This window comes from Protomyctophum parallelum, assembly GCF_964188405.1.
Source record: "Protomyctophum parallelum genome assembly, chromosome: 18".
In the NCBI taxonomy this organism is placed as follows: domain Eukaryota; kingdom Metazoa; phylum Chordata; class Actinopteri; order Myctophiformes; family Myctophidae; genus Protomyctophum; species Protomyctophum parallelum.
The window spans coordinates 21083686-21109469 of record NC_139716.1 but is presented as its reverse complement, the minus strand read 5'-3'; the positions used below and the strand labels follow the sequence as shown (position 1 = coordinate 21109469).

Genomic DNA, 25784 nt, shown 5'->3' with positions numbered 1-25784 from the left:
ATGATAATAACATGCATTTGCAACTGAACGGACTGAACAGTCCTGGATCTTTCACGGAAGTGTCCTAGTTCATTTCCTTCAACAAAAATAAGTGGTTTATTAGAGCCATTCATTACAGACCAGTGATACACGTATCGTTCATTTTAAGATTTAAACTATTATTATTTATTTTATGAATGGCTGTGCGTGTGGGGGACTGCACATGCAAGACATCCCATTAGTCAGACCTGCGTGGCCGGTTAAGACTCACCCGTGGCTCCCTGTGAGGTTAGGGTTAGTTTAGGGTTTGGGTCTGGGATAGTGTTAGTAATGGTCTGACTAAAGGGAGGTCGGACCAATGACATGTTACCGTGCGCGTGTGTGTTTGTGTTTATAAGCATACTTTAGTAATCCATCAATTTATTGGTCGATGTCACTTCCTACTTCCTGTCAGAGGGCAGGACAGACAGGAAATACAGGAAGTCAGGGAATGATAACACACACACACACACACACACACACAGTACAGCAGCCATGGCACACACACAGTACAGCAGCCATGGCATCAGCCAACTCCTCCAGCCTAACGGCTTGGGAGAGTGACACAATGACTTACATTTCAGTATTCATTTGGCTATTATATAGGCTAGGTTACAGTAGAGTACAGTACATGAGATAACTGAGGTGGGTCACGGCCCGGGGACACCTAAAGTAATTTGATCTGTGTATAGGGCAATATAATTATAATCAATGTCATCAATTTAGATCACCCTGGGGTGCCTGCTCACTAGCAAAACGTTGAATAAGCATTTGATTATAGTATGACATAACATTGTTAAGATTGCAGTTATTGAATTTGGAATTATGGGGTCCAATATCCTTCATGTGTGTGCTGCTCAAATATCATATTTTACAGCCAAAGTACCATGTCAAAACACGCGTTTACTTTTACACAAGAATGCTTCACCCGGGTGTCACCTTAATCCATTCCACACACTAGTTCTGGCATAGTATTAGTAGCTGTTTTTATACATGGTGATGATGTATTATGATTATGAACGTGGCCATGATATACCGACCGCCGACCGATAACACAGTTTTCTCCACTTTTTTCTATAAACAGCTTTTGTCCCCACACGTCTCAAGATTTGCCATTGACAATGAAAGGGGAATTCAGGTCAAATGTCCGCTAAATCTTGTCCCCACACGTCCCAATATTTGTCATTGACAATGAACGTAGAAATCAGAATTCCGCTAAATATGACGTAAATTAAACATCAAAACATTAAACGCCATTGACATTGAACGGAAAATGTACATCATAATATGTAAACGAGCAAATCAGCTAACCAATCACAGGCAACAGGCATTCTGATTGGCCAGTATGAGATGATGCATATGATGATAAGGCTATGGCAAAGAATTTAGCCATATTAGGGAGATCAACCGATCTGCTGGCGGGTTTGCCAAGATTTGTATGACATTTGTTGCCGATGTACCATATACGTGCTGTCAATTGTTTTACAGAACAAGGTTCAAACGAACTATGAGTCCATTCTTTTACAGAGCAAAGTTCAAGCGGTTCATTTAGATCTTCTGCTTGTGCTGGTTTTGTGAAATGTTTGCCTGGACGCTCCATCTGAAGCGTTGCTGTGGCAAGGATAATGTTACCGTGACGGTGGGGCTCAAGGTGTACTCCTTTGAAGGGTACTGTGCGGGTAACAAGAAGCAGATGGGTGTGCACGTCTTTGACACAGTGTCTTTGCGCTGGACCGAGATGCCCCGGAAGAGGAGAAGAATGACGGACGGAAGAGGAGAATGTTCCCCCGATGTTCCCTGCAGCCGTTTTGGCCACACGGCTGTGCTGACTGAGGACGTCGTCTGCATATGGGGCGGCTATACCGACAGAAGGAAGCACTTCGCCGACGCGAGGAAGTACTGCAACGTGCTTTATGCGTTTGATGTCGACACCCACCGATGGTTCAAACCCAAGATCTCTGGGACTGTGCCGGAGGCGAGGTGGCGCCACTCTGCTTGTGCCTTGGGGAAGGCCATGTTTGTATATGGAGGATGCACCGAGGTGACATACACCAATGACATTCATAAGTTGGACACCACCGCGATGGTCTGGACTTTGATGAAGACCAAAGGCACTCCGCCGTATCCTTCGGTGTTTCAATCTGCCACCGTCATTGGGACAAAGATGTTTGTCTTCGGGGGCCATGGGCTTTGGGACGTCTACAACAACATCAGAGTGTTTGACACAGGGACTAACAGCTGGCTGAGTACAACCTCTTCTCCACAGCTTCTCCCAGAAGGACGTGGGTGTCATTCGGCCTTCGCCTACAAGGGAGAGCTGTACATATTTGGCGGCACTACCTTGAAGCACCGGGCCTTCAATGATCTGTGGAAATTCAATCCGACGACCTTCACTTGGAAGAAGGTTCAGCTCAAGGGGAAGGGCCCGTATTCCAGGATGTGCTGTTGCATGGTGGGACATCGTGTCATTGTCTTTGGAGGGACCAGCACAAACAATCGCCTGTACATCTTGGACTTAAATCCTTTTCTGAAGACATTGTGCAAGCTAGCAGTAATTCAGTATGGTCTGGAGCAATCTAGACTCCCACACAACATCAGGTGGGAACTGGCAAAGTGGCACCAGCAAAAGAAACACAATAGCGCGAGTGTGCTCGCTGTCAGTGAGTCCACAAATCAAATGGATCTTGGACTCCATGTGGCCAAAATGTCAGCCTGTGACATCAGTCGTCTATGACATTGGTTGTCAAACCTTTTCATTTCTGGGACCCCAAAATTATATGTCCGTACCCCCATCTCAAAATAATATTTTTTATCTTTTTTTTTTATATCAATCATTATCGTGTGCCAGGGACCCCCGGAAGCCAAGATTTGAGTTTTTTGCGTTTTTTTGTGCAAAAACTCCTTATTGGCCCTATTTCCCCTACCATAAGCCCTCAATGAATTGCAGGGAATTGAATGGGGCTATGGGGTGTTCACTTATTTCCATCAAAATAAGTAGTAAAGTGTGCCGCTTGGGATATTATTTACATTATGAAGAGAGGATATATACAAAAAATATATAATTTTGAGCGATGGAAATAAGCGAATTAGCACAACACCCCATAGCCCCATTCAGTTCCCATTTAATTCAGTGCAATTCATTTAGGGCGTACAAAATAACACAAAATACAAAATAACACCTGGACCTCTTTGGTGGGGACGTAACAACTACAAAGAAAGGTAAGAAAGCCTTTTAGTATGGAATTCTCCTTTAAAAATCACACTTGTGTGAAGTTAGGGCTGCCTGGTAATGTTTGTTTAAAGTGTTGTAAGCAAACATTAAATGTCCATATAGACTTTGCTGCCACATGACGTCATGTCGAGTGCTCTAAACAAACAGTCCATAGACTTAGCTGCTACTCTGTTAAAAGTGCTTTAAACAAAAAATCTAAAGTCCATAGACTTGGCTGTTATATGACATGATATCAGGGGATAGCGCCCCTCAAAAATGTTTATATGTACTGCAGGCGTTGACACTAAGGCTTGCCCACCTGCCCCTGGCAGGTAAATAAAACGTTTGGGCAGGTCAGGTGGAGTCTGATTTCAGGTTGCCCGACCAGGCAAGTGCTCGTTTGAGAGGATATGCAGCAGTCTATAAACACAACATGAGATATCTGTCTAAACACAAATATAAAATAGTCATATTCATGTGACATTTTTTTTTATCACACAGTTGAACGGTTATTCAAATTCTACCTATAATCTTTATAATGGGCAATTTACTTTTCGGGCAAGTGGGCATGACCTTTGGGCAAGTAGAACATGACCTGTACTTGCCCGACGGGTAAGTGCCTCTGAGACCTTAGTGTCAACCCCTGTACTAGTGTATATATAATATGGAGTTCTTTATCAGGCATGTCCAAATGTGGAGTCTATGCAGATGTCGGGACATCATAGTGATGTCATAACAGGCCAGCTCCATGGAGAACTAGGGGTGATCAGGTGTGATTAATTGGCTAATTTGGGCCCTGTCCAGAGCTTCTAGAGCGGTGCCCGAGGGGCATTGGCCTACTTGGATTCTTGGAACGAAGCTGGAAATGCATGCCCCACCCAGTTATTAATGTCTGTGACTGTGTCCCTTTTATGCCCATATATGCAGAATGTCAGAATGATGTAATAGCAGGCCAGCTCCATATATGGAGCCATATTCTTTGTTCTTGCTTACTGTAAATTGCTCTGGATTAAGAGCGTCTGCTAAATGTTTTGGCCACTGAGCAGTTGGGGGTGGGAAAAGCGGTGGACATTCACTTCACCACATTATTAATTTACTGGACAAATAAAATCTATGATTGGTTACTACTAGTACTGTGTTTTTGGCAGCCTGCACATTTAAGTGCAGTGTTCTTTTGTTTGTTTTGTATTTTTTGCATTTGGATATTGGCCTCTCGGTTCCTATTCCCCCTCCGTCTGACCTGGAAGGGGGTCATCCTTCCTAAGCTTTCTTCCGTCTCTCTTCCCGTCTAGTGTGTTTCCTTGCCTGATTGAGGGTCAAAGGCGATAGGGGTTGTTTGTGTCCTTTGTTACATGTGGGCATGCAAAGCCCTTCGAGGCTGTGCCCAGCGATGAACCACTTGAAACCTAGCCTGGGCACCATTTCATTTAGGGTATATGATCCTGTCGGGAGCGGATGATATCGTTACGTCATGTTGTAGTATTGTTTTGTAGGCGACAGGCAGGAACAACAGGCGGCAACTTCCTTTTCCCTCAAACCGATTTTTCTCAATAAAAGCTACAGGCTACGAGAGCTTTTATTGAGAGGGAAAAGGAAGTTGCCGCCGCCTGTTGTTCCTGCCTGTCGACTACAAAACAATACTACAACATGACGTAACGATATCATCCGCTCCCGACAGGATCATACAGGCTTTCCTCCGAGGTGGTGGAAAGCCTGGTGAGGCGAGGTTACTTGAACCCCAGCATCCACATTCTGGGACGAGCTTTAGCCAATAACAGCTGATCAACGAGCTTGCAACATGATGCGTTGTGAACGTTAGATTGAAAAAGATCGGTCCAAGTACAGTACAAGACCAACTCAGGTCAAGTTGACTACATCCGGGGAGGCCTATACAAATGAATGTGAAATCTTTATATGTTGTGTATTTGCCCTTTGCAGTATAAGCAATCTGACTTTGTGATGTTGGCGCCTCGTAAACAAACTAACTAACGAACAAAAAACAGCAGAAAAGGATGAAGTTTAAGTTAAGCTTTAAGGTCAACCACACCAAATGCAACTCCTTCCGACTATGGAGAAGCATTGGTGCAGTTTGGGCTTCATGCTTGATGTTCCTCTCTCTCAGCCTTCAATCAATCAATCAATCAATCAATCAATAAAATATCTCTCTGTTGTTTTCAGGCACAAAGAAGAAGACCAAGGTGATCAAGAACAATCCCAACCCTGTGTGGAATGAGGTACGCCATCTATACTAATACAACCTTCAATACACAGCTAATACAACCAATCAATACACAGCTATACTAATACAACCTTCAATACACAGCTATACTAATACAACCTTCAATACACAGCTATACTAATACAACCTTCAATACACAGCTATACTAATACAACCTTCAATACACAGCTAATACAACCAATCAATACACAGCTATACTAATACAACCTTCAATACACAGCTATACTAATACAACCTTCAATACACAGCTATACTAATACAACCTTCAATACAATTACCTTAAAATAAAAACCCATCAACAACATATTGTTCAGATGGGATTTTATCACCATGAGCATTAGTTAAGAGTAAGACCAATTATATGAAGATAGGTTGAAAATTGGTGAAGTAATTTTGTTACATTAAACTACAGTAGTTGACAATAGCTAATGTGTGTAAGCATATATGATAAACATAAAAAATCACACCCGTGTGAAGTGAGGGGCGCTAATATATTAAAGTCTAACTCATGTGGATTAGGTGATGTAATGATGATGTAAAACAAACAGTGCAGGCCATTAAAATAAAGAGACAATATGACGTAAATAACACATCACACACAAAACAAACATTGAACTAAAGACAAACATTAAACCTGTGTATAGGAAAAACATGATGTAGTTGGCATTAGCATATAAAATGGCTTGTGACGCTATTAATCAAATAGTGGATGTGTCCAAGGGGTTTTCCTTGTCTCTTAGCAACATTAGTGTTTGGATGAAACATCTAGACTGTAGTATCTATCTATCATCTCTCTCCAACATGAGTAACGTCTCTCCCTGTGACCCCATAGTCACATTGTTTCATCCAATTTATTGTTATGCACTTTTGAACTGTACAATTAAGCAACTTTGCAGAGCGTGTTGTCAGACTGTGACCCTTGGCCATTAGAATTTTAACCCTTCGTCTATAATGTTGAGGTAGAATGGTGTGGTAGCCTATACGGTATACACATCAAACGCTTAATGTTTACATGGCCTTTTCCCTCTGTTTCAGGGGTTCGAGTGGGATCTCAAAGGGATTCCTCTGGACTCGGGGGCGGAGCTTCACTGTGTGGTCAAAGACCATGAGAAGATGGGAAGGAACAGGTATACTGACTGCTGTGTGTGTGTGTGTGTGTGTGTGTGATCACTGACCTGTCAATCAACGCTCGCGCAACAGTAAGCCGCGACGACGGAACAACAAGCGCGCTCCCTAACAATGGCGCACGTGCGCATCTTCTAGCGCTCAGAGAGCAGCATAGAAAACGGCGCTGGACAGGACTACGGCTGCAAGGGAAGCTTGCGTGCCTCCAATCAGCTGATCACTCCGTGTCCCACTCAATTCTAAAAAACGCAGCGATTGATGAGGACATTCTCATTTTCACAGTAAAGGCATGCACGCCTTCAAGTGCTGCCAACCAAACTGAATCTATCAATCTGGTATCCCAATAATCATGACCCTCACTGTCTACACCATGGACAGCATCAGACCATAGAGTCTATGTCTCATATATTAAACGGCTGTAATATCTACAAAGGACTGCATATAGCCAGGCATGACAGAATTGTGAACATTATTGCCAAAGATGTGTCACCTATGTTTCATTCCTCCGTTGTGTTTCACAAAAAATCCTGTGTGAAACCAGAAATGTTTCAATGCAATGACCCAACCGTGTTTGCAAATATAACTGCAAATACACCAGATGTCATTATAATTGAACAGCAGAGAGGTTTTTCTATTGGAAGTTGGCTGTGCTTTTGATTCAAGTTTAGAGGAAGCTTTCCTTACTAAACAAGTAAAATATCAACCATTAGTACAGGCCATTATACAACTGGGCTATACGTGTCAGCTCATTGTTTTTATATTTGGCAGCCTGGGCCATGTCCACAGGCTAGTGGTCAGAGGCTTGAGGATTATAGGGTTGTCCAAGTGTAAGGCAAAGCAGCTTGCAACATACTGTTCAATCTCCTCCATTATAGGCAGTCGGTCTATTTGGAGGAGAAGGTGTTTTTTGTACCCATGATTTACTTTCGGTGTTGGTAATATGACAGACTGAAGTGACCAATGTTTGCTGTGAATAAGTTCATGTGTTGCCTATATTCTGTACATTTAGGGCTTGATTGGACTCAAGCACAGAGACACGTGATGTTTCGAGTGCGTGGTATATCAGAAGCAACTGAAATTTTTTGTGTCCTTGATAATGTATTTTATAAATGTGGACTCAAATAAAGAAATCGAAATGTGTGTGTGTGTGTGTGTGTGTGTGTGTGTGTGAGAGCGCACGTGCGTGTGTGTATGTGTGTATGTGTGCATGTGTGCGCGTGCGTGTGTGCATGTGCACCCGTGTGTGTGTGTGGGGCTGTCGTGAGATACTATGTATATTTCAAAAGTAAACTCAAGGTGCATTCTGTTCTGTTCCACACACATTGTACACGCACGCACGCATGCACACACGCACGCACGCACATACACGCACAGTACATTCTTGTGTGTGAGTGTGACCCTGCCCTTGTGTACCTATCACAGTTATATTACGTCACACTGGGTGATAGTTTGAGCCAAATTAAATGCGTGCGGTATAAATACATCTTTAAGTACCGATGATTGAATGCAGGCTCGGGATTCCAGCCTTGTCTTGAAGGACCGTGCCTTCCTTCCCCTCGCGTTCCCAGAATAGCCACGCAGGCCAGTCAGTCGGAGCATGGGGGGATACTGACCGCTCCTTCCCATAGGTCAGAAAACGGGAAGTAAGATAAGGAGAGACGGGACTGTTCCATTGTGAAGTGGGAATAGGGGGAGGATGGACTGAACTGTCTGAGGAGACAGTGCTGTGGTATGCGAATGAGAGAGAACAAATTAAACACCTCCTTTGATGTTTATTTTTGGTTTGTTCCTTTTATCATGAAACTTACGCACGCACACACGCACTGTTACGGACCAATTAGTCTAGGGGGTAAAGGTACGCATAATGTATAAAATTGACAGGAAACCTGCTGCAAATGCTTTTACTCGCACTTGAGGATAAAAGTTACAAAGTTACAAAGGTGTTGTTTTCAGTACAAATGGCCAAATAAATACATTTCAGACTTTCAAGTACATTGGCTATCATTTATAATAAAGATAACTAATAGGCAGTATTAGTTATAGAGGATATTAAAGCAGGAATTACAGTGGTGGGGTGTATAACTTCACCTAACCAAAACCCTAATCAATAACAGAGGGTCAAACTATAACTTAGGCCTAACAAACTCCTTCCCGAAGGGAGCTACGAATACACCAAAGAATAAGCAAAAGTTAACTGACAAGATATAGAAACGAACAGCTGGAGTTAAATAAGCAATGTTGTCTCGTCGGTTGTCCGGGCAAAGACTGTCTTTTACAGTAGACGCACTGTGGCCTCCAGTGCGTCACATGACCGGCTTGGCCAATGAGGGTGATCAGGCCCTCACGCAGCTTCTACCGGTTCTCGCGAGAGATGGCAAGCGAGAAGCGAGGTGGTTCTATTGAGCATTGTCACTGTTAAAGTCTGTGAATGTCAAAATACTGCCCTTACTTATTGGTGAGCCGTGATCGACAGCAAAATAGTGATCTTGACTTGAAATATGAATCAGGTGGATGTACAGTAAATGCCAGCCGTATAGACTGTATGGGCGTCCCAAGCCGATGCGTGCCTGGTGACTGCATCATAAAATGTATAGGAACAAAGAATGTCTGAAACAGTCAGACAGGGGAATTTGTATGGACAGTAAATCTTGTGGTTTCTGCTATAGACTACGATGACCATCAACATTGAAAAGGGGAAGCTTGACATCATGTTGATGGGCATCTCAGTTCAAAGTAAACTCATGGCCTTTTCCTTCAGTTGTTTTATTGGACTTAAACATCGATGTATTCAGACTTCCTTTTGTTCCATGGTGCATGCTGTTCAATCGCTCATTTACTCACACACAAGTGTAGGCCTGCGCATGCACGCACACGCGCTTGTTCACTTGTTCGCGCGCGTGCACACGCAGCTACTACGACTGTCATCAGTTGAGACTGGCCGGTCTCCAGTCTTTGCTGAAGTGTTTTGTTTATAGAACAGAGTGTGAGCTGGTAGAATAATCACATTATGGAAGCTCACAATGGGCCCACAACAGGAGGGCCAGGGAATCCAGGGAATGTGTCCCCCGTCGCTGACGGGAACCGTTATTTTCCTGAAGATGATTGGATGTCTGTGATCTTCTAGAACACAATGGTCACACGTACCTCTGTGATTGGGTGGACACGCGGGCTGAAGGCCACAATCACACCAATCAATCCATGTTGTTTGGCTTTTCTTTTATTTCTTTGACTTCATTTTTATTGAAGAAAAGACAGAGACAACAAAACATAGAAAAAAAAGACAATACGAAAAAAACTAAAACAAAAGGAGGAAGACAAAAACAAAAAAAACAAAAGACAAGGCTGCATTTTGCATATTACAAGATACATTCATTGAAATCCTCTTGCATTATATTTATCGCTAGGCTGAGATCACTTTTTATAGAACTTTTCCTCTTCTAGTCTAAGTATGAATGTTAGTTTTTCCATAACATACAGTTCCTCAGTAATGACCATCCATTGTTCTTCAGCTCTTTCGTTGGTGGGTCCTGTTGGTACCAGCGTCGTGTGATAGCTTTCCTACTTGTTGCTAAGAGGATATTGATTAAATATTTATCATGTATTAAAACTCTTCAGGGATATTTCCCAGCAATAAAAAGGAACAAGTCAGAGGTATCTTAAAACACAGAATATGTTGTTTAGCTTCTACGGTATTTTACAGCGTTTCTTCTATACCGCTCCGATCTGCTTTCTAAATTATTGCTTTCACTCAATTTGTTCCCTTAGCCCTAAGTCCGACATCCTTCCCCTTTCACAATATCGTTCCATCAATAATTGAGCAATTAATGGTTTTCTTTGACACTATCAAAAGTCTCTGATTTACTTTTAGCTTATTCAACAATACGTCCTACATATATGTCCTTTAAAGTAAACATGTATTCCTTTCTGAAGTTTAGTGATTCATGTTTTATCTTAATGTGCTATAATTCAACTCTTATCACGCTCTGTGGCATTTAGATAAACAGCAATAAATATTTATACAATATCCTGTGTGTGTGTGTGTGTGTGTGTGTGTGTGTGTGCGCGTGTGTGTGCGTAGGTTCCTGGGAGAGAGCAGGATTTCTCTCAGGGATGTACTCAACGCTCCCAACCTGGCTGCGTCCTTCACGGTCTCTCTACTGGACACCAAGAGGAATAATATTGGAGTGAGAGACACACACACACACACGCACACGCACGCGTGCGACCCATCGGTCACTGTTTCCCGTTTGAGTCACTTACAGTACATGCACGTCTGTCTGTCTACAGGTGACAGTATGCCTTGCTGTCATCCTCTGTTTCGTGGCCCACCTCCCTTTGTTTTATCTCTCTTTGTACATCTACAGTATCTGCTCCCCTCTCTACTGAAATAGATGCTCTTGATCTGTCCCTCGGCACGCACGTGTGTGTTCCTACACACAGTACAGTATAGTTATACTTTCTTCAGTAGATGAAACATTGGCTTGTTTCCGTTCATCATTTCCTGAACCCAAAACATTGTCTTCCTCTCTCTGCCAGACAACCTGATTGATGTTATAACATCAATCAGGTTGTCTCACACACACACACTCACAATGCATGTGTGTGTGTACCTGCAGTATGTGCACATTCATGTGTATGCATGTCTATTTTGACCATTACTTGCAGTCTCACACACATTTTTGGACACGTTCAGAAGTGTTTTTGTTTTGTTGTGTTCTAATAAAGTGTCCCATGTTTGATTTGTCCTTTTCAATGTTAAATACCTGCCATCTCAATATACAACCAACAATGTACTATAATATACAACATCAGTGTGTCAAAAGGGCTAGCATTGTAAATCAAGTTAAAGTTGTCACACGGTATATACGTCACATGGGCGCATCCCTTGAGGTTTTCAATACCCAGATATATTTGTTGTTTCGTTTTACATGTTATGTATTTGCGACAGGTTCTCTGTCTGCCGTCTCCTCTCTGCTCCGTTAACATTATGGGTAACTCATTCAAGTGGTAAATGTGAAATACATCCTCTATTGAGAAAACAACAAGACATGTTGACAAAGACACTTCATACATTTGGAAACATTTTTATTCAAATCGTCTACAGTTTATTCCGTATTATTTTAAAAGTAGGCTAACTAGAGTTGAATTTCAATGGACTTCTATAGGCTGGCCTGCAGTACACCGTTCTAACGGACGAGCAGTCTCATTTGGGGGCGTGAAATTTGTAGTCCCTGTGTGTCTCTATTCCTTCAACATTCAATGTCAAAGTTTTGACATTGAATGTTAGTACCTACACAACCGTAAAAGGATAGAGCATTTGTGTCCCCCAGACTAGTGTTAACATAAAACTATGAGGTTCGACAAACTGTATTGTAACATCCCTTAAGACCTGATTTCAATGTCCCATGTTGAGCAAGGCATTTACCGCCTAAAAACTGAGAATCTTCATTTTCCTCAATGTCTACACTTATATATATATATAGATATAGATATACAGAAATTATACAAAGGCATATTATATTCCTTAATCAAATATTTATTTGACCTTTTTACCATACAGGGCCAGGCAATGGCATCTTTGTATGAGAAATTGAATTAAAATGAAAAGTGCACTGTCTTGTCTGTCACATTGATTAGTTATATTAACTGTTTAATTGACACATTTCTTAACCAATTTTGGGCAGGAACCCCTTTTGGTGTTAACATTATGTTATGCTTTAGCTATTGAAAAATAGCAGATCTACAAGCTCATAGCGCGCCACCGAGTGGCACGCTACGAGCTTGTAGGTCTGCTATTTTTGAAAAATCTGACATAGAAACATAGCTTTTTTAGAATCTGATCTCAGGTCAAAATGAGTTTAACATCCAGAAGTGAAGAACTTGTCCAGTCCTGACAGTACTGTCTGTTATGTTATGTTATGTCTGGCCTCCTCCACTAGGCCACGCTGAGCCTGCAGGTGTCCTACATCCCTCCCCCAGGATCGGCTCCCATCTACCAGCCTCCTCCCATGCCAGAGCCCCAGCAGCAGCACACCAACCCCAATGTGGAACTGGACACCATCACAAGTACGACATGCAGTTTCTGTCAAGAGACATCAAATGATGTCATTGCGTTACATTACAATGAGTTGAAAGCACACAGGTGAAAAGTAGGTAATGGTTATAAAGACTACAACAACCACAAGACTTAAAACGGACATATGGGGTCAGACATACTAAAAGGGACATGTGCATGTTTTACCTGTATTCGTTCAATTGAGAAATACCACAGACTTCAGGGGCTCAAACATTATGTTTATTTAAACGCTGAACCAAGCTGAAATCAAATCTGTCACCCGTCTCTCCTCTGCAGTACTGGCACTAGTCTCTGAATGATTCCTGGAACTGCCAAAACAGAGCAGGGCCATCCATTTGGTTATGAAAGGGGGTTCCCCAGTGGAACGTGCCAAGTACTGTAGAGGAGAAGGGGTGTGTGTTTATGCGTTGAACTGCATTAAACACATAAACTGTTGTTAATGTCTTTTCGATTATAATTGGCACCTAAAAATGTGATACATTTATATCGTACAACATTTGTTTAAAAGTTTAGATTATTCCTGTGATATGGGGAATGTCTGTGAAAGCTAACTGATAGCTAATTGGAGTCTGCACTTTTGGTAGGATCCACTCCCTATTTAAGGGAGGCTGTGCAGGCCTGCAAGCAATCAGTAGTATTTGGAAAGCGTCAACAGCCATAGACAGAGCTTCTTTAAGGGATAGCCTTTTGTGTGCAGTATACTGTAGGCCAGGGTTTGTCTTTAGTTTTGTTTAAGTCTTAAGTTATATTTATTTTGGTTTTCTGCCTTGGACTGTTCCAACTTCCTGGATATTTGAGAAAATCAATAAGAAGAATTCTGAGCTTTGTTTGTTTTCGGAGCCTTGGCTGCCTGGTCAATCTGTACACATGGAAGACGAATCATACTGTTTGATTGATGGGATAAACAAGAAACCAAGGGTGGTCTCCGTGGCAGCCCTTATGACAGCCCCCACGCTAGCCCCCACGGCAGCCCCAATGGCAGCTCCCACGGCAGCTCCAATGGCAGCTCCAATGGCAGTTCCAATGGCAGCCCCCATGGCAGTTCCAATGGCAGCCCCAATGGCAGCTCCCACGGCAGCTCCAATGGCAGCTCCAATGGCAGTTCCAATGGCAGCTCCCATGGCAGCCCCATGGCAGTTCCAATGGCAGTTCCAATGGGAGCTCCAATGGCAGTTCCCATGGCAGTTCCAATGGCAGCTCCAATGGCAGCTCCCACGGCAGCTCCAATGGCAGCTCCAATGGCAGCTCCAATGGCAGTTCCAATGGCAGCTCCCATGGCAGCCCCACGGCAGCTCCAATGGCAGTTCCAATGGCAGCTCCCATGGCAGCTCCCACGGCAGCCCCCATGGCAGTTCCAATGGCAGTTCCCATGGGAGCAGTTCCCTATCCAGGTAAACATCATTGTTGTTGGACTGCATTGAAGTCTTGAAGCAGCTACAGTATATGCTACAATAATGACATGTCTTCTCGGAGGATGTTTAGACCAGTGGAGTGATATCTAGTATATCAGCACTGTAAATGTTCTTCTTTTTGCATTGCACTATTATGGTACTTATACGGTTCTATGGTGCTTTGCACTATGCGCGGGCTTTTGCAGACAGTCTATGTATGCGAATCAATGGCAGTGGCCAGTTTGTTATTTTGCATTACGTTGCTTTACTCTGTAAAGTTTCTCATTACAAAGAAGAAGGTTGTCGTTGTTTACTTAGCAATGGTAGCAGAGGATGGTTTCGATCCATCGACCGATCAGAACCATCCCCTGCTACCATTGATAAGTCAAAAACGTGTTTCAAATCACAAAAACTAAGGTTTGTGATGTTGTCGTCCTCCACCAATCATGCCTTGCATGAACATGAATGAATGCAGGATTTCAAAGAGTGTTGATGGAAATCCTTTGTGATTTTTGAGTGGTGCAACCACTCCAAGGAACAGCAATGATTGTCCGTGTTCACCTATGTGTTGTTCACCTATGTGTGTCTGTGACGTTAATGAGCACCAGTATATGACTATGAGTACCAGTAGGGGCACTGTTGTGCCAGAAACAGAGAGAGGGATAGTGCTGCACTGTTGCCTGCTAATGAGAGAGAGAGAGAGAGGGGGGGGGGGGGGGGGGGCTGGAGTAGGCCTATTTAATCGAAGCACAGTCAGTGGATCATTTTCAACACAAAAGGCCTGCTGCTTCGATTGCAACAGGAGGCGTATTATAATAATTATTTATACTTATAAACTGCTGTGAAATCTGCAGTTTGTGTCATGTGTCTATTCAATTGAACTATTTCTCTAGCTCATAAACAGCTGACCGTCAGATGCGTCGAAGCAGAAATTAATCACTCCTCTCTCTCTCTCTCTCTCTCTCTCTCTCTCTCTCTCTCTCTCTCTCTCTCTCTCTCTCTCTCTCTCTCTCTCTCTCTCTCTCTCTCTCTCTCAGTGATTTCCTTAGACACCATGGGCGAGGACGACACGGAGAGCATGCTGATGCTGGAGACCACGGAGGACCAGGGTCCGGACGACCGGAGCTCCATGGTGATCGCGGGCCCCCAGGGCCCGTCGGGAGACGAGTCGCCCACCGCCCAGACCCCCAAGCACCCCCGGCCCCCCTCCTACAACGCCACCGCCGGGGCGCTGAAGAAGAGGAGGAGAGGAGGGGCCAGCAGCGGCCAGGCAGCCAGGCCTCTGACCAACAAGCCTCAGGATCTGCAGGTATAAAGATGGAGGGAGGAGGACAGCCGTATAAGTGGATGGAGAGGTACAAGGACTGTCTAAAGAGGACGAGACGCGAAGACCATACGGACGACGCCATGTTGCTCCATGGTGCTCCATGGAAGGAAAGAAATGGCAATGGGATATATGCAGCCAACACTTCCGCGTTCAGCTTCCTTGGTCTCAACTGCGCATGTTTCTTTCCTTCCATGGAGCACCATGTGAGCAACATGGCGTCGCCCGTACGGTATTCGCGTCTCGTCCTCTTTAGACAGTCCTTGGAGAGGTAGAAGGGAAGCGTATGAATGGAAGTGAGAGATCCAGAGACAGTTTTTACTTTTGAGTCCAATATGGTTTACCTGCAGTCCACCACGTTTATTTGTGTTTCTATGGTTATTTGTGTTTTTATCAAATGTGTTTTGTGTGCTTTTATTTTGTGTTTCTTTGATATTTTTACGTAAAGCACTTTGTACGAAGGATGGAGGGAAGGATGACAGGGAAAAGTATTGAAGAAAGTGAATTAGGGGGATTGATGGTTTTTATGTTTGAATGTACTTGACACTTTATGGTTGGCTAAATGGATGGATCTACATGAACTGTACTGGGCAGAGGTCACGCTAATTTTAAACTGCCAGCCACAGTGTCCTGAATATTTTATTTATTTAAAAATGTAATGCATGAATGACAAGCAGGTGCATAATCATAGTCAATAACAGTTACAATAACAGTAACAAAAGGAGTAGTAGGCTATAGATTTTTCAGCTTAAGTTATCTAGGCTACAATCTCAATCAAAATGCTGTGTCCACGGCTTCGTATGCAATGATTATCAAAGTGTTGCATTATTAGTGTCATGCCAACACAGAATAATGAGCAAGCAATAATAGCCTAAAAGCCGGTTCTGCGCAAATCTTTCATAATGGTTGCTTGATTAATCTGGCCAGCAATGAATCAAAATGTAAGCTACTCACAGCAGTTATGGTTGTGTATGTATGGTGGCATAATAATACATGTCGGTGCTTTTGGGAAAGTTGAATAAGCTTTTGTGGTGATCTTGTAATCCTGACTCTGAGTCTACACATTGCATCTCAATTCAAGTGGTGAGTTACAGGTTGAGACCTGGTTGGGTGTGCATGCAGTCCATCTTCAATCTTGGTAGATGAACCTGCACGCTATGCGGCCTGATGTTGCGGTAGATTTGCAGTAGAACTTCCCAGTTCAGATGGAACCGATGGATGGAGTGCAGTGTCGAAGTCCATCATTCAGTTGTTCTCCAGAACCGGCCCCAGCCCGCTCTTATACCGGGGCTTGTGTCTCTCACAAACTGCTCTTCCGATGGACTTCCACTCTTCTTGTAGACCTCACACATGCCTCTCTCTGTGTGCAGGTACGCGTGCGGGTCATCGAGGGGCGCCAGCTGCCGGGCATGAACATCAAGCCGGGCGTCAAGGTCACGGTCGCTGGGCAGACCAAGAGGACCCGCATCCGGAAGGGAAACAATCCTGTGTTTGACGAGGTATACAGCTGCAAGTGATTAGGATTATTATAATCCTATAGTGGCATGATGACTGGAGCATGTTCCCTATCAAGCCTTATGTTATAATTTAGCTATTGAAAAATAGCAGATCTACAAGCTCTTAGCGCGCCACCGAGTGGCGCGCTAAGAGCTTGTAGGTCTGCTATTTTATTTTTTATCGTGAAAATCTTTGAATATATTCTTTCAGAGGCAACGTTTTAAAGTCAAATCTTTGCTTCTGGGAGGGTCGCTGGAACAACATATTTTCAGACGGGAGTCGGCGGCCGATTTCATATATTTTTGGGGGTCCTTGACATGAAAATGTTTGAGAACCACTGACCTAGAAACATGGGTTTTTCAGAAAACTGTCATGATTTAGAAGACTGTTTGTAGAATCGGTCTCGGTCGAAAATGGGTTAATACAGCACGCACGCGCTCTAGTGTATGTGTATCTAGCCTGATATTGCTCAGGGACTCTACTTATTTAATGAATGCATTTTTTTGTTGTTGCAGTTCATGATTAATCTTTCTGGACTGGATCAAATATCTGACACCATCCTTGTTGTCTTTGTTTATCACAGACGTTCTTCATGAACTTCTTTGAGACTCCGTCAGACCTGTTTGATGAGCCCATCTTCATCACCGTGAGTTTGACTCCATCTTTCACTGCGTGTGACCTTTTGTTCGGAGAGAAGTTGAGCAACAGTAAGAAGACCTATAGATTTCAAACGGGAATGAAAATGGCATGTTCAAAGTTTGTCAGTAAAAAGGAAAGTGGACACTGAAATGCAGCATTTAAAGTGGAATGGACGTTAAGCTACATATCAATTATTCTAATTAGTAAATAAATCATTAGTGTTTGCTGTAGGCAACGGCAACGCACCATTGTTCTAGATCCGAGAACTTTTATTTTCTGAAACAGATTTTGTTTTTGGTGAACAGGTAGCCTACGTTGTGTTGGGCATCACAGTACATTTTGTAATTGTTACACATCGTTTGTTATATTTCTACTATTAACACATTATGTTACGGGGCATACAGTCCCAAGAGTGTAAGGGTCCCGTATTTGAGTGGTTTCACAGTCCTTCTTAGTCCATTCACTCCTAGTGGCAGAGTTCATTGTTTTGGAAGTTTTTGTAACCTTTTTCAGTATGAACCCCAAAAGTAAAAATTTCCGACCCTTTTCTGATTTGACAATATAATGTCCATTCCAATAACACAGGAGTGACATCACCATGTAATATAAATGGCAAGACAGAATTAATTTAGCTATTGAAAAATAGCAGATCTACGAGCTCATAGCGCGCCACCAAGTGGCGCGCTATGAGCTTGTAGGTCTGCTATTTTTGAAAAATCGTGAAAATATTTATTTCAGAAAACAGGAGGATTTAGAAGACTTTTTTTTTTATTTTGAGGTCAGGTCTTAACGGGTTAACCCCCCCTCCCTTCTCCGTGTGACAGGTGTGTGACTCTCGCTCTCTGAGGACCGACGCTGTGATTGGTGAATTCAAGGTAAGCCGGCAGCAATCCCAGAATGTATCTTGATGTATAACTATCAGTCCCTTCATCATCGCCTGCATATAACTTACATGCAACCTAATAACCACCATGGATGTTTCTGATGTATGTTCACAGCTGGATGTTGGAACGGTCTATAACGAACACAGTGAGTATCCAGCATGATGCAGGGATAACCTTTCAACTGTATAACTACAGTATTATGCTACTGTACAGTACAGTTATAGGATGAAGGTACTTTATAGGCTACACACAATGAAAAGCTACCTTGGCTTAAACTGATGTTGAAGTTTGACAGAAGCAAACCTACTGTGGGTGCAGGGTCCATGCAGGGACACACAGGCGTCCAGCCGCGTCCCTGATCTAAATATTGGACAAAGTCATTTCTAGTCTTAACAACAAAAATGTACTTAGATTGGGGTCCCAGAGACAAAAATAAAACATCAGACCAGTCTGAAGAGAGTGGTGCAACAGCACCCCCTATTGGTACTCTAAACATCGGGACACAGTCACATAGGTTAGGACATAGGTTGGGACATAGGGACAAAGCTGTTCCTTGGAGTGGAACTCCAACTCCACTCAAAAAACATTTTTTATGGGACTCCATCGCTTAATGCATATCAAAGTGTAAGTCTCACTCCCACATGATGCGTCGATCCCGAACAATCTGTGTAAGACCCCCCCCCCCCCCCAAAAAAAAGGCTGGTAACCTAAATATACACATGGGTATAAAGATAACAGACATGTCTTATTAGGTCAGAACATAACCCTGCATTGAATGACTTGTTGACGTATAGTAAAGACATAAATGCTGCCGGAGGAGGAGGCTGGGGAAGGTGGAGAGACTTTGTGAGCTTGTACTGTAGATTGAAATAAATTTGGGTGTGGAGGGTGAAAAGACAGAGTACAGAGTCGATCCAAGTATTAGTTTAGTGAGTACAGACCGAGGGTTTATAAGTTGTTTGAGTTCTGCCGAGTTGTGTCGTGTGAAGTGTGAGGGTCGACAACATGGTCTTCGTTCTGTGACAACACGGTCCACTCTTGCTTCTATAGGACACTGCTTCTTACGGAAGTGGCTGCTGCTAAGTGACCCCGATGACCTTTCCGCCGGGGTCAAGGGCTATCTGAAGGTCAGCGTGTTCGTGGTGGCCGCCGGAGACGATCCCCCGGTGAGTGTGATCGGATGATGAGGACCGATGTGTTGAGATGTTACTTATATTATATATTAGGCATGTAACGATATATCGTATATTGATATTATTATTATTATTATTAGGGGGGCTAGTGTGTGATATGAAATGTGAGCTGCAATCATATTCCATCATATTCACGTGCTTTTGGAGAGAAATGAGACAGACTCCATGCAGTCACTTTCAGTAGTAGAGGCCTGCAGAGGGGAGCTGTATGTGTCTGTGACACAGGTGATGGTCGTTATTGATGCTCATTAATACATCAAGGAAGGCAATTGTGTTTCTGCACTGTCAAATAGGTCTACATCTATCCTAAGATGCCATCAAAGAAAAGAAGAAATGTTAACTCTAGCTAGGTTTAAACATGAAAGCATGTTTACAGTTGTTGCACAGAAATTAAGTAATTTTACATGAGTAATGCTACTTTTGCAATGTAGTTTAAAAAAAGTTGTGTTTAAGCTTGGGGGGGAAGATAAATCATTAAGAAAATGTGTGACATGTGTCAGCCTGATAAGCGTGAGTGTGTGGAAGACAAAGAGGACATCGAGGCAAACATCCTGAGACCTGCCGGTCTGTCTCTCAGAGGAGCCGTCTTCAACATCAAGGTGTTCAGAGCAGAGGACCTGCCACAGAGTGAGTTTACATCGCGCTCGTGTGTGTGTGTGACTACATTATTTTTTTAAACAAAACTATACCTTCACCACCCTCTACACTCTCTCTCTCTCTCTCTCTCTCTCTCTCTATAGTGGATGATGCCATCATGGATGGGATGAGGCAGATCCTGGGGTTTGACTCCAACAGGAAGAACCTGGTTGACCCCATGGTAGAGGTGCACTTTGCTGGCAAAACGGTACGCAAGAGGGCAATAGAAATGAATAGAGTGGGGGCACTGTGACGCAGTCACGCATGTCGATAGTGGCATGCTGTTGACTTACAGCTAGTCAACAGCTAGTCAACACACGATGGATGGAGTTTGGAGTTTGCCTGTTCTCCCCGTGTGCCTTAGGGCAGTGGTTCCCAGTGGTCCGGGGACCCCCAGGGGTACTTGAGGGAGTTCCAGGGGGTCCCCTAGCTAAATGATTATTTGGAACCAAATGGACCCTTATGGGTCTGTAACTCTCAGAGTGTACAAAGTGTAGAAAGTGAGTGTACACTCACAGAGTTAAATTTACATTGATTTTACAATATAAATTGGGGTATCAGAGATAGAAATCCCATTAAATGGGGGGTCCGTAGCCTAATGCATATCAAACTAGGGGTGAAAATGGTTGAAAATCACAGCTAGAGCCGTAAAAATCTTCTGTTATGGGGTCCTTGGCATACCTTTTCAAATGGGGGTCCACAGGCTAATTAGTGTCAATTTGGGGGTACTTGACATGAAAAAGTTTGGGAACCACTGCCTTAGGTAGGTAGTAATCCTGGTCTCTATACTGCCTCCCCCTGGTCATTGAATTCAACATAAATAGACTAAAGTGCAGTGACATGGGGAAACGGTGGATACAAGCACACAATCAATATGATCAGATGTTTAATGTCATTAGTTTACTTGAGAGTGACCTCACCTCAATGCGACCTCACATTGTTTTGTCTCCCGTAGGTTTGCAGTAAGATTTTAGAGAAGAACGCCAATCCTCAGTGGAACCAAAGTCTGACCATGCCTATCAGGGTAAGTCAGTCAGTCACTCACTCACTCACTCACTCACTCACTCAAAACTGAGGATAATTGATTTTTCCTTTTTTTCCCCCCTCAGTTTCCCTCCATGTGTGAGAAGATGAGACTCAGGATTTTAGACTGGTGAGACTCATCTGTCTGACTGTCGCATTCAGAGAGGAAATAAAATGTATTTCTTCCATCGTCAATTCGTCGTACAGTACATCTTCATATACAGTAGTCTCAGATATTTAGATATTGCTATACTCGCTGTATCTTCATACTATATATATGTCCTCATATATCTGCATTTCTAATGTCTTCGTCATTATATGTTCCATTCACTTCAAACACATGTTATTATAGTAAATAAATTGGTATTTACCCAGCATGCTTTGCACCCCCGGCCCGTTCTCTCTCTCTTTCGCTTCCTCATTCCAGGGACCGCACGACTCACAACGACGTCATCGGCACCACCAGCCTCTGCATGTCCAAGATCTCTGCCCCCGGAGGGGAGATAGACGGTGAGTGGCTGGTTGAGATGGACTGGTGGCGGGCGGTGAGAACTGGTTCACACTGGTCTGAACCAGTGTTGTTTTTGGCAGCAAATTTAGTTTTAGTCATAGTCTCTTGAATAGTTTTCACTTAGTTTTAGTCACATTTTAGTCACCTGGAATGTATTAGTGTTAGTCTAGTTTTAGTCGACTAAATGTCATAAGATTTTAGTCGACTAAATCTACAGGTGACTAAAATGTATTTTTGCGGGCCTTGTTGCCGTCATAATGACTTATTTTACACTTGCTGAGCTGCGACGCGTTGTGAGCTTGTAGATCTGCTATTTTTAGCATGCAACCAAGTGTAAAATGACATTTTAGTCTAGTTTTTATTTGTTGACGAAATTGTCAGTATATTTAGTCTTAGTTTTAGTCACCATAGCATAGTTTTCATTTAGTTTCCATTTAGTTTTCTTCAGTGGAAAAAGGTAGTCGACGAACATTTTTCGCCTTCGTTTTAGTCGACGAAAACAACACTGGTCTGAACAGTGAACACAGATCCTTGGACACATCTATCCAGGACTGGATTGGTCTGATCTGTTCTGGACCGGTTCTGAATATGGTCTGATATATTATGACATGGTCTGGAGTTGATACGTGTAGGTCTATAGAGCGTCGCAGTCCCGCCCCCCTCGAGAGACCCGGGAAAATAAATCGCCGTTCATTTTCCTCATAGACTTTTCATAAAGTATTTATTTTAAGACTTTATACGTCGTGGACAAAGCCAACTCTTGTCGTGACAAATCATGACAATAAACACAATGTTTTGGGCCAAACAAAGAATTAGAAAGTAGAAAAAAACGGCAGGTTACAACACTTTTTTTGTTGTTTTTCTTCTTTGTAATTTATTATTATGGTCCAAAATATTGTGTGTGTTGTCATGATTTGTACATTCCTGTACATTACAGACCTGTAATGGTCCATTTGGAACACGCTGGGCTCCATTTAGGCATGATATCCTTAACTCATTAACAACAGTTCAATGTGTGGTTCCAATCTTCTTGTCATTATTTGCCATGGTTTGTTCTGGTGTTTTGCTTGGCATTGTAACATTCAAGAGGGAGTTTCCTTGAGAGGAAAAGTTGTGACGTTAAAACATTTTGGATTGAATTAGTTTAGTTTTGGGGGATTCAGCCGTCCACAGAAGTCTTGGATGTTGAGGACTAACGGTGTGCAAAGTCGAGTGCTTTGTAACCCACTACAAACTAACAAAATGTCATCTGGTGTGTTGTTGGAGACTGCGCCAGGTGCAACTGTTCCTGTGTAGTTTGCCTCACGCGGAGGACGTGTTGTCTCTGTCAGATAACAGCATGGGCTTGTCTCCCGGCTTAACACTCACCCTGGATCTCATCATTAACCTATGGGTCACTGTTGTTAAAGGAGAATTCCATACTAGAAGGCTTTCTTACCTTTTATTTGTAGTTGTTACATCCCCACCAAAGAGGTCCAGGTGTTATTTTGTGCAAAAGCGCATTATTGGCTATTTCCCCTACCATAAGCCCTCAATGAATTGCATTGAATTGAATGGGGTGTTGTGCTAATTCGCTTATTTCCATCGCTCAAAAATCTAATATATCCTCTCCTCCTAATGTAAATAGTATCCCAAGCGGCACACTTTACTACTTATTTGATGGAAATAAGCAAATTAGCACAAAAACCCAAACCCCATTGAGGGCTTATATTAGGGGAAATAGCCTATAATGCACTTTTGCACAAAATAACACCTGGACCTCTTTGGTGAGGACGTAACAACAATAAAGCCTTCTAGCATGGAATTCTCCTTTAACCATGGCAGTTTGATGAGCATCTCAACAGCTGGATTCAGGCATGCAGCTTCTCAGTCTCTCATGTTTGTGTTGCTCTGTCAACAAGCATGTATGCATCCATGGACTAGTCGGATGTTTGTACATCGAAGGCTAGTTTATACATCACCGCACGTGCATTCTCCACACTTACTTTTCCAAGATGAAGTGTTGTGTGACAATACATGCTATTTATCAAATGTGACCGGATTTGACTGAGAGACTGCCATCTTGCAAATTTCAGCTTTTCACCAGAGGTTAATAGCACAGGCAGACTCTTCACATACTAGAAATCGACATGTAAATATGAAATAAATGCTTAAAACATGTAGCTAGGTGTAATGTTAGAGACCACAGAAGTGAACCTTTCAAGCCTGTTTTCTCAACTCGCTGTTTTCTGCAAGACATTACTCTATAAGCCACATCTCCAAAACTGGTGGGTCAAACTGAACAACCAATACGTCAATTTTAAGCTACGATTCCCTGCTTTCATATGACATGAAAAGACGAAAGTAGTCGGGAGAAAGCAGTCTCCCAGTCAAATTGGGTCACAAATGATAAATAGCAGGGTTGTGCGATTCCGTATAAATGAAGTATCATGCATCGGTGTGTGTGTGCCCCTGTTTGGGTTGAGCTGCGTTCAGAGAGCGCCGCGCTCTCCGATTCATTTCTTTCTCAACCTCTCCTCACCGTCCTTCCTCTTCCTTCTCTGTGCATCCAGATGGCTCTGCCCCTCGGACACCGCAGTCGTTCAGTACGTTCTCCTCTCTCCATTTAATGTTGTGTTAGAGTAAAGAGCTTTGCAGCGGGTTTTGTTAGAATTCGTTCATAGCTCACTTTGTCTTTGTGTTTTTATCTTTCACTTTTTAGATTCAGTCAATTTCGGCATTGTCTGAAATTAACATTTTTCACAGCATGCGGGAGTCTATGCGTCTAGAAGAGGGTTTGTGTCTGTGTGTTTTGGAGCTAATCTACGTTGGCCGAGCCTAATAGGCCACATAAGTACTTTTTTTTATTTTTTTGCCAAGCGAAACTTCAGTCTTAATGTCACTCTCTGCTTCTCCTCTCTGCATTTTCACAATTGTTTGCACTTTTCAAATGACGGAACCGGTCGGCATTTTATGTCTTTGTCTTTCCCTCTGTGTTGTCTTCGTGTAGTGGACGACAGCCTGGGCTTCCTGCCGACCTTTGGCCCCTGCTTTGTCAACTTGTATGGCAGCCTCAGGGAGTTCACATCCTTCACGGACCCCTACGAGGCCCTCAACCTGGGGAAGGTAACGTCAGCCAGGGCCCTTAATTGGCCCCTGACTTATAGCAAAGTATAGTTAACACATGTTTTGTGCCCTAGACACACCTTTGTCCAAGTCAAAATCTCACGGCACAATGTTGTAGTGAAAATAGCAGATCTACAAGTTCACAATGAGTATATCATTTGCCTCTGTATTAGTAAATGAGTGGGCACAAAGTACTGACATAGTACTATACATACAATAATAATGTGTGATTGTTACAAGCACTCCAGTGTAGTTTTAGAACCATTGACATAGAGCCAGTGGTGGAAAAAGTACTCACATCTGTTACTTAAAAGTATCAGTACTGCAATGTATAAATACTCTGTTACAAGTGAAAAGTCAGAAATACTTGAGTAAAAGTACAAAAGTATTGGCATCAAAATGTACTTAAATACCAAAAATAGAAAGTACTCAATATGCAGAATGTCCCATTTCACAAGTTTTTAAATGTATACAATGTATGAAAGTCCTTTGAAAATAGCAGGTGTACAAGCTCACAATGTGGTGTTCTCTGACTATGGGTCGTGAACTTGGTGTCGCTGGCAGGGCGAGGGCGTGGCGTACCGTGGTCGTGTGTTGGTGGAACTCAACACCAAGCTGGTGGACAGACTGGAGCAGAAGACCGAGGACATCCCGTCAGATGACCAGCTAGTGGTGGAGGTCAGTCAGATCAACAGTATAGCCTCGCGTGGCCGGTCTATATCACTTTTTTGTTTTGGCACCGGCAGGTTTGTGTCATGGCCACGTGAGGCTAGATGAACAGATGAATAATCAGCTGGGTTGAACAGAGACATCTAATTAGTAATTGGCCCCAGCCACGTGCGGCCCCCACCTTTAGTGCTTGTTGGATATCACTCAACGGCCCTGCGTTAGGCTGCGTGCGTACCACCTGTT

The 25784-nt window shown here is 43.1% G+C and overlaps 1 protein-coding gene across 10 annotated transcripts in view; it reads left to right on the top strand.

The window, feature by feature from the left end:
* The window catches only part of dysf (dysferlin, limb girdle muscular dystrophy 2B (autosomal recessive)), a 148192-nt gene that overhangs the window by 21323 nt on the left and 101085 nt on the right, over nucleotides 1-25784 (top strand). For 8 of the 10 annotated variants that reach the window (XM_083789312.1, XM_083789311.1, XM_083789306.1 and 5 more), the window contains exons 2-19: nucleotides 5408-5463; nucleotides 6504-6595; nucleotides 10672-10777; nucleotides 12533-12659; nucleotides 15098-15369; nucleotides 16755-16883; nucleotides 17465-17527; nucleotides 18345-18395; nucleotides 18519-18549; nucleotides 19455-19570; nucleotides 20098-20224; nucleotides 20338-20441; nucleotides 21189-21257; nucleotides 21343-21386; nucleotides 21684-21766; nucleotides 24320-24352; nucleotides 24757-24872; nucleotides 25437-25550. In XM_083789312.1, coding sequence (XP_083645438.1) covers nucleotides 5408-5463; nucleotides 6504-6595; nucleotides 10672-10777; nucleotides 12533-12659; nucleotides 15098-15369; nucleotides 16755-16883; nucleotides 17465-17527; nucleotides 18345-18395; nucleotides 18519-18549; nucleotides 19455-19570; nucleotides 20098-20224; nucleotides 20338-20441; nucleotides 21189-21257; nucleotides 21343-21386; nucleotides 21684-21766; nucleotides 24320-24352; nucleotides 24757-24872; nucleotides 25437-25550 — 1733 coding nt within the window. The remainder of the gene's footprint in view (nucleotides 1-5407; nucleotides 5464-6503; nucleotides 6596-10671; nucleotides 10778-12532; nucleotides 12660-15097; nucleotides 15370-16754; nucleotides 16884-17464; nucleotides 17528-18344; nucleotides 18396-18518; nucleotides 18550-19454; nucleotides 19571-20097; nucleotides 20225-20337; nucleotides 20442-21188; nucleotides 21258-21342; nucleotides 21387-21683; nucleotides 21767-24319; nucleotides 24353-24756; nucleotides 24873-25436; nucleotides 25551-25784) is intronic. The other 2 variants (XM_083789304.1, XM_083789307.1) reach the window with 1 other exon arrangement.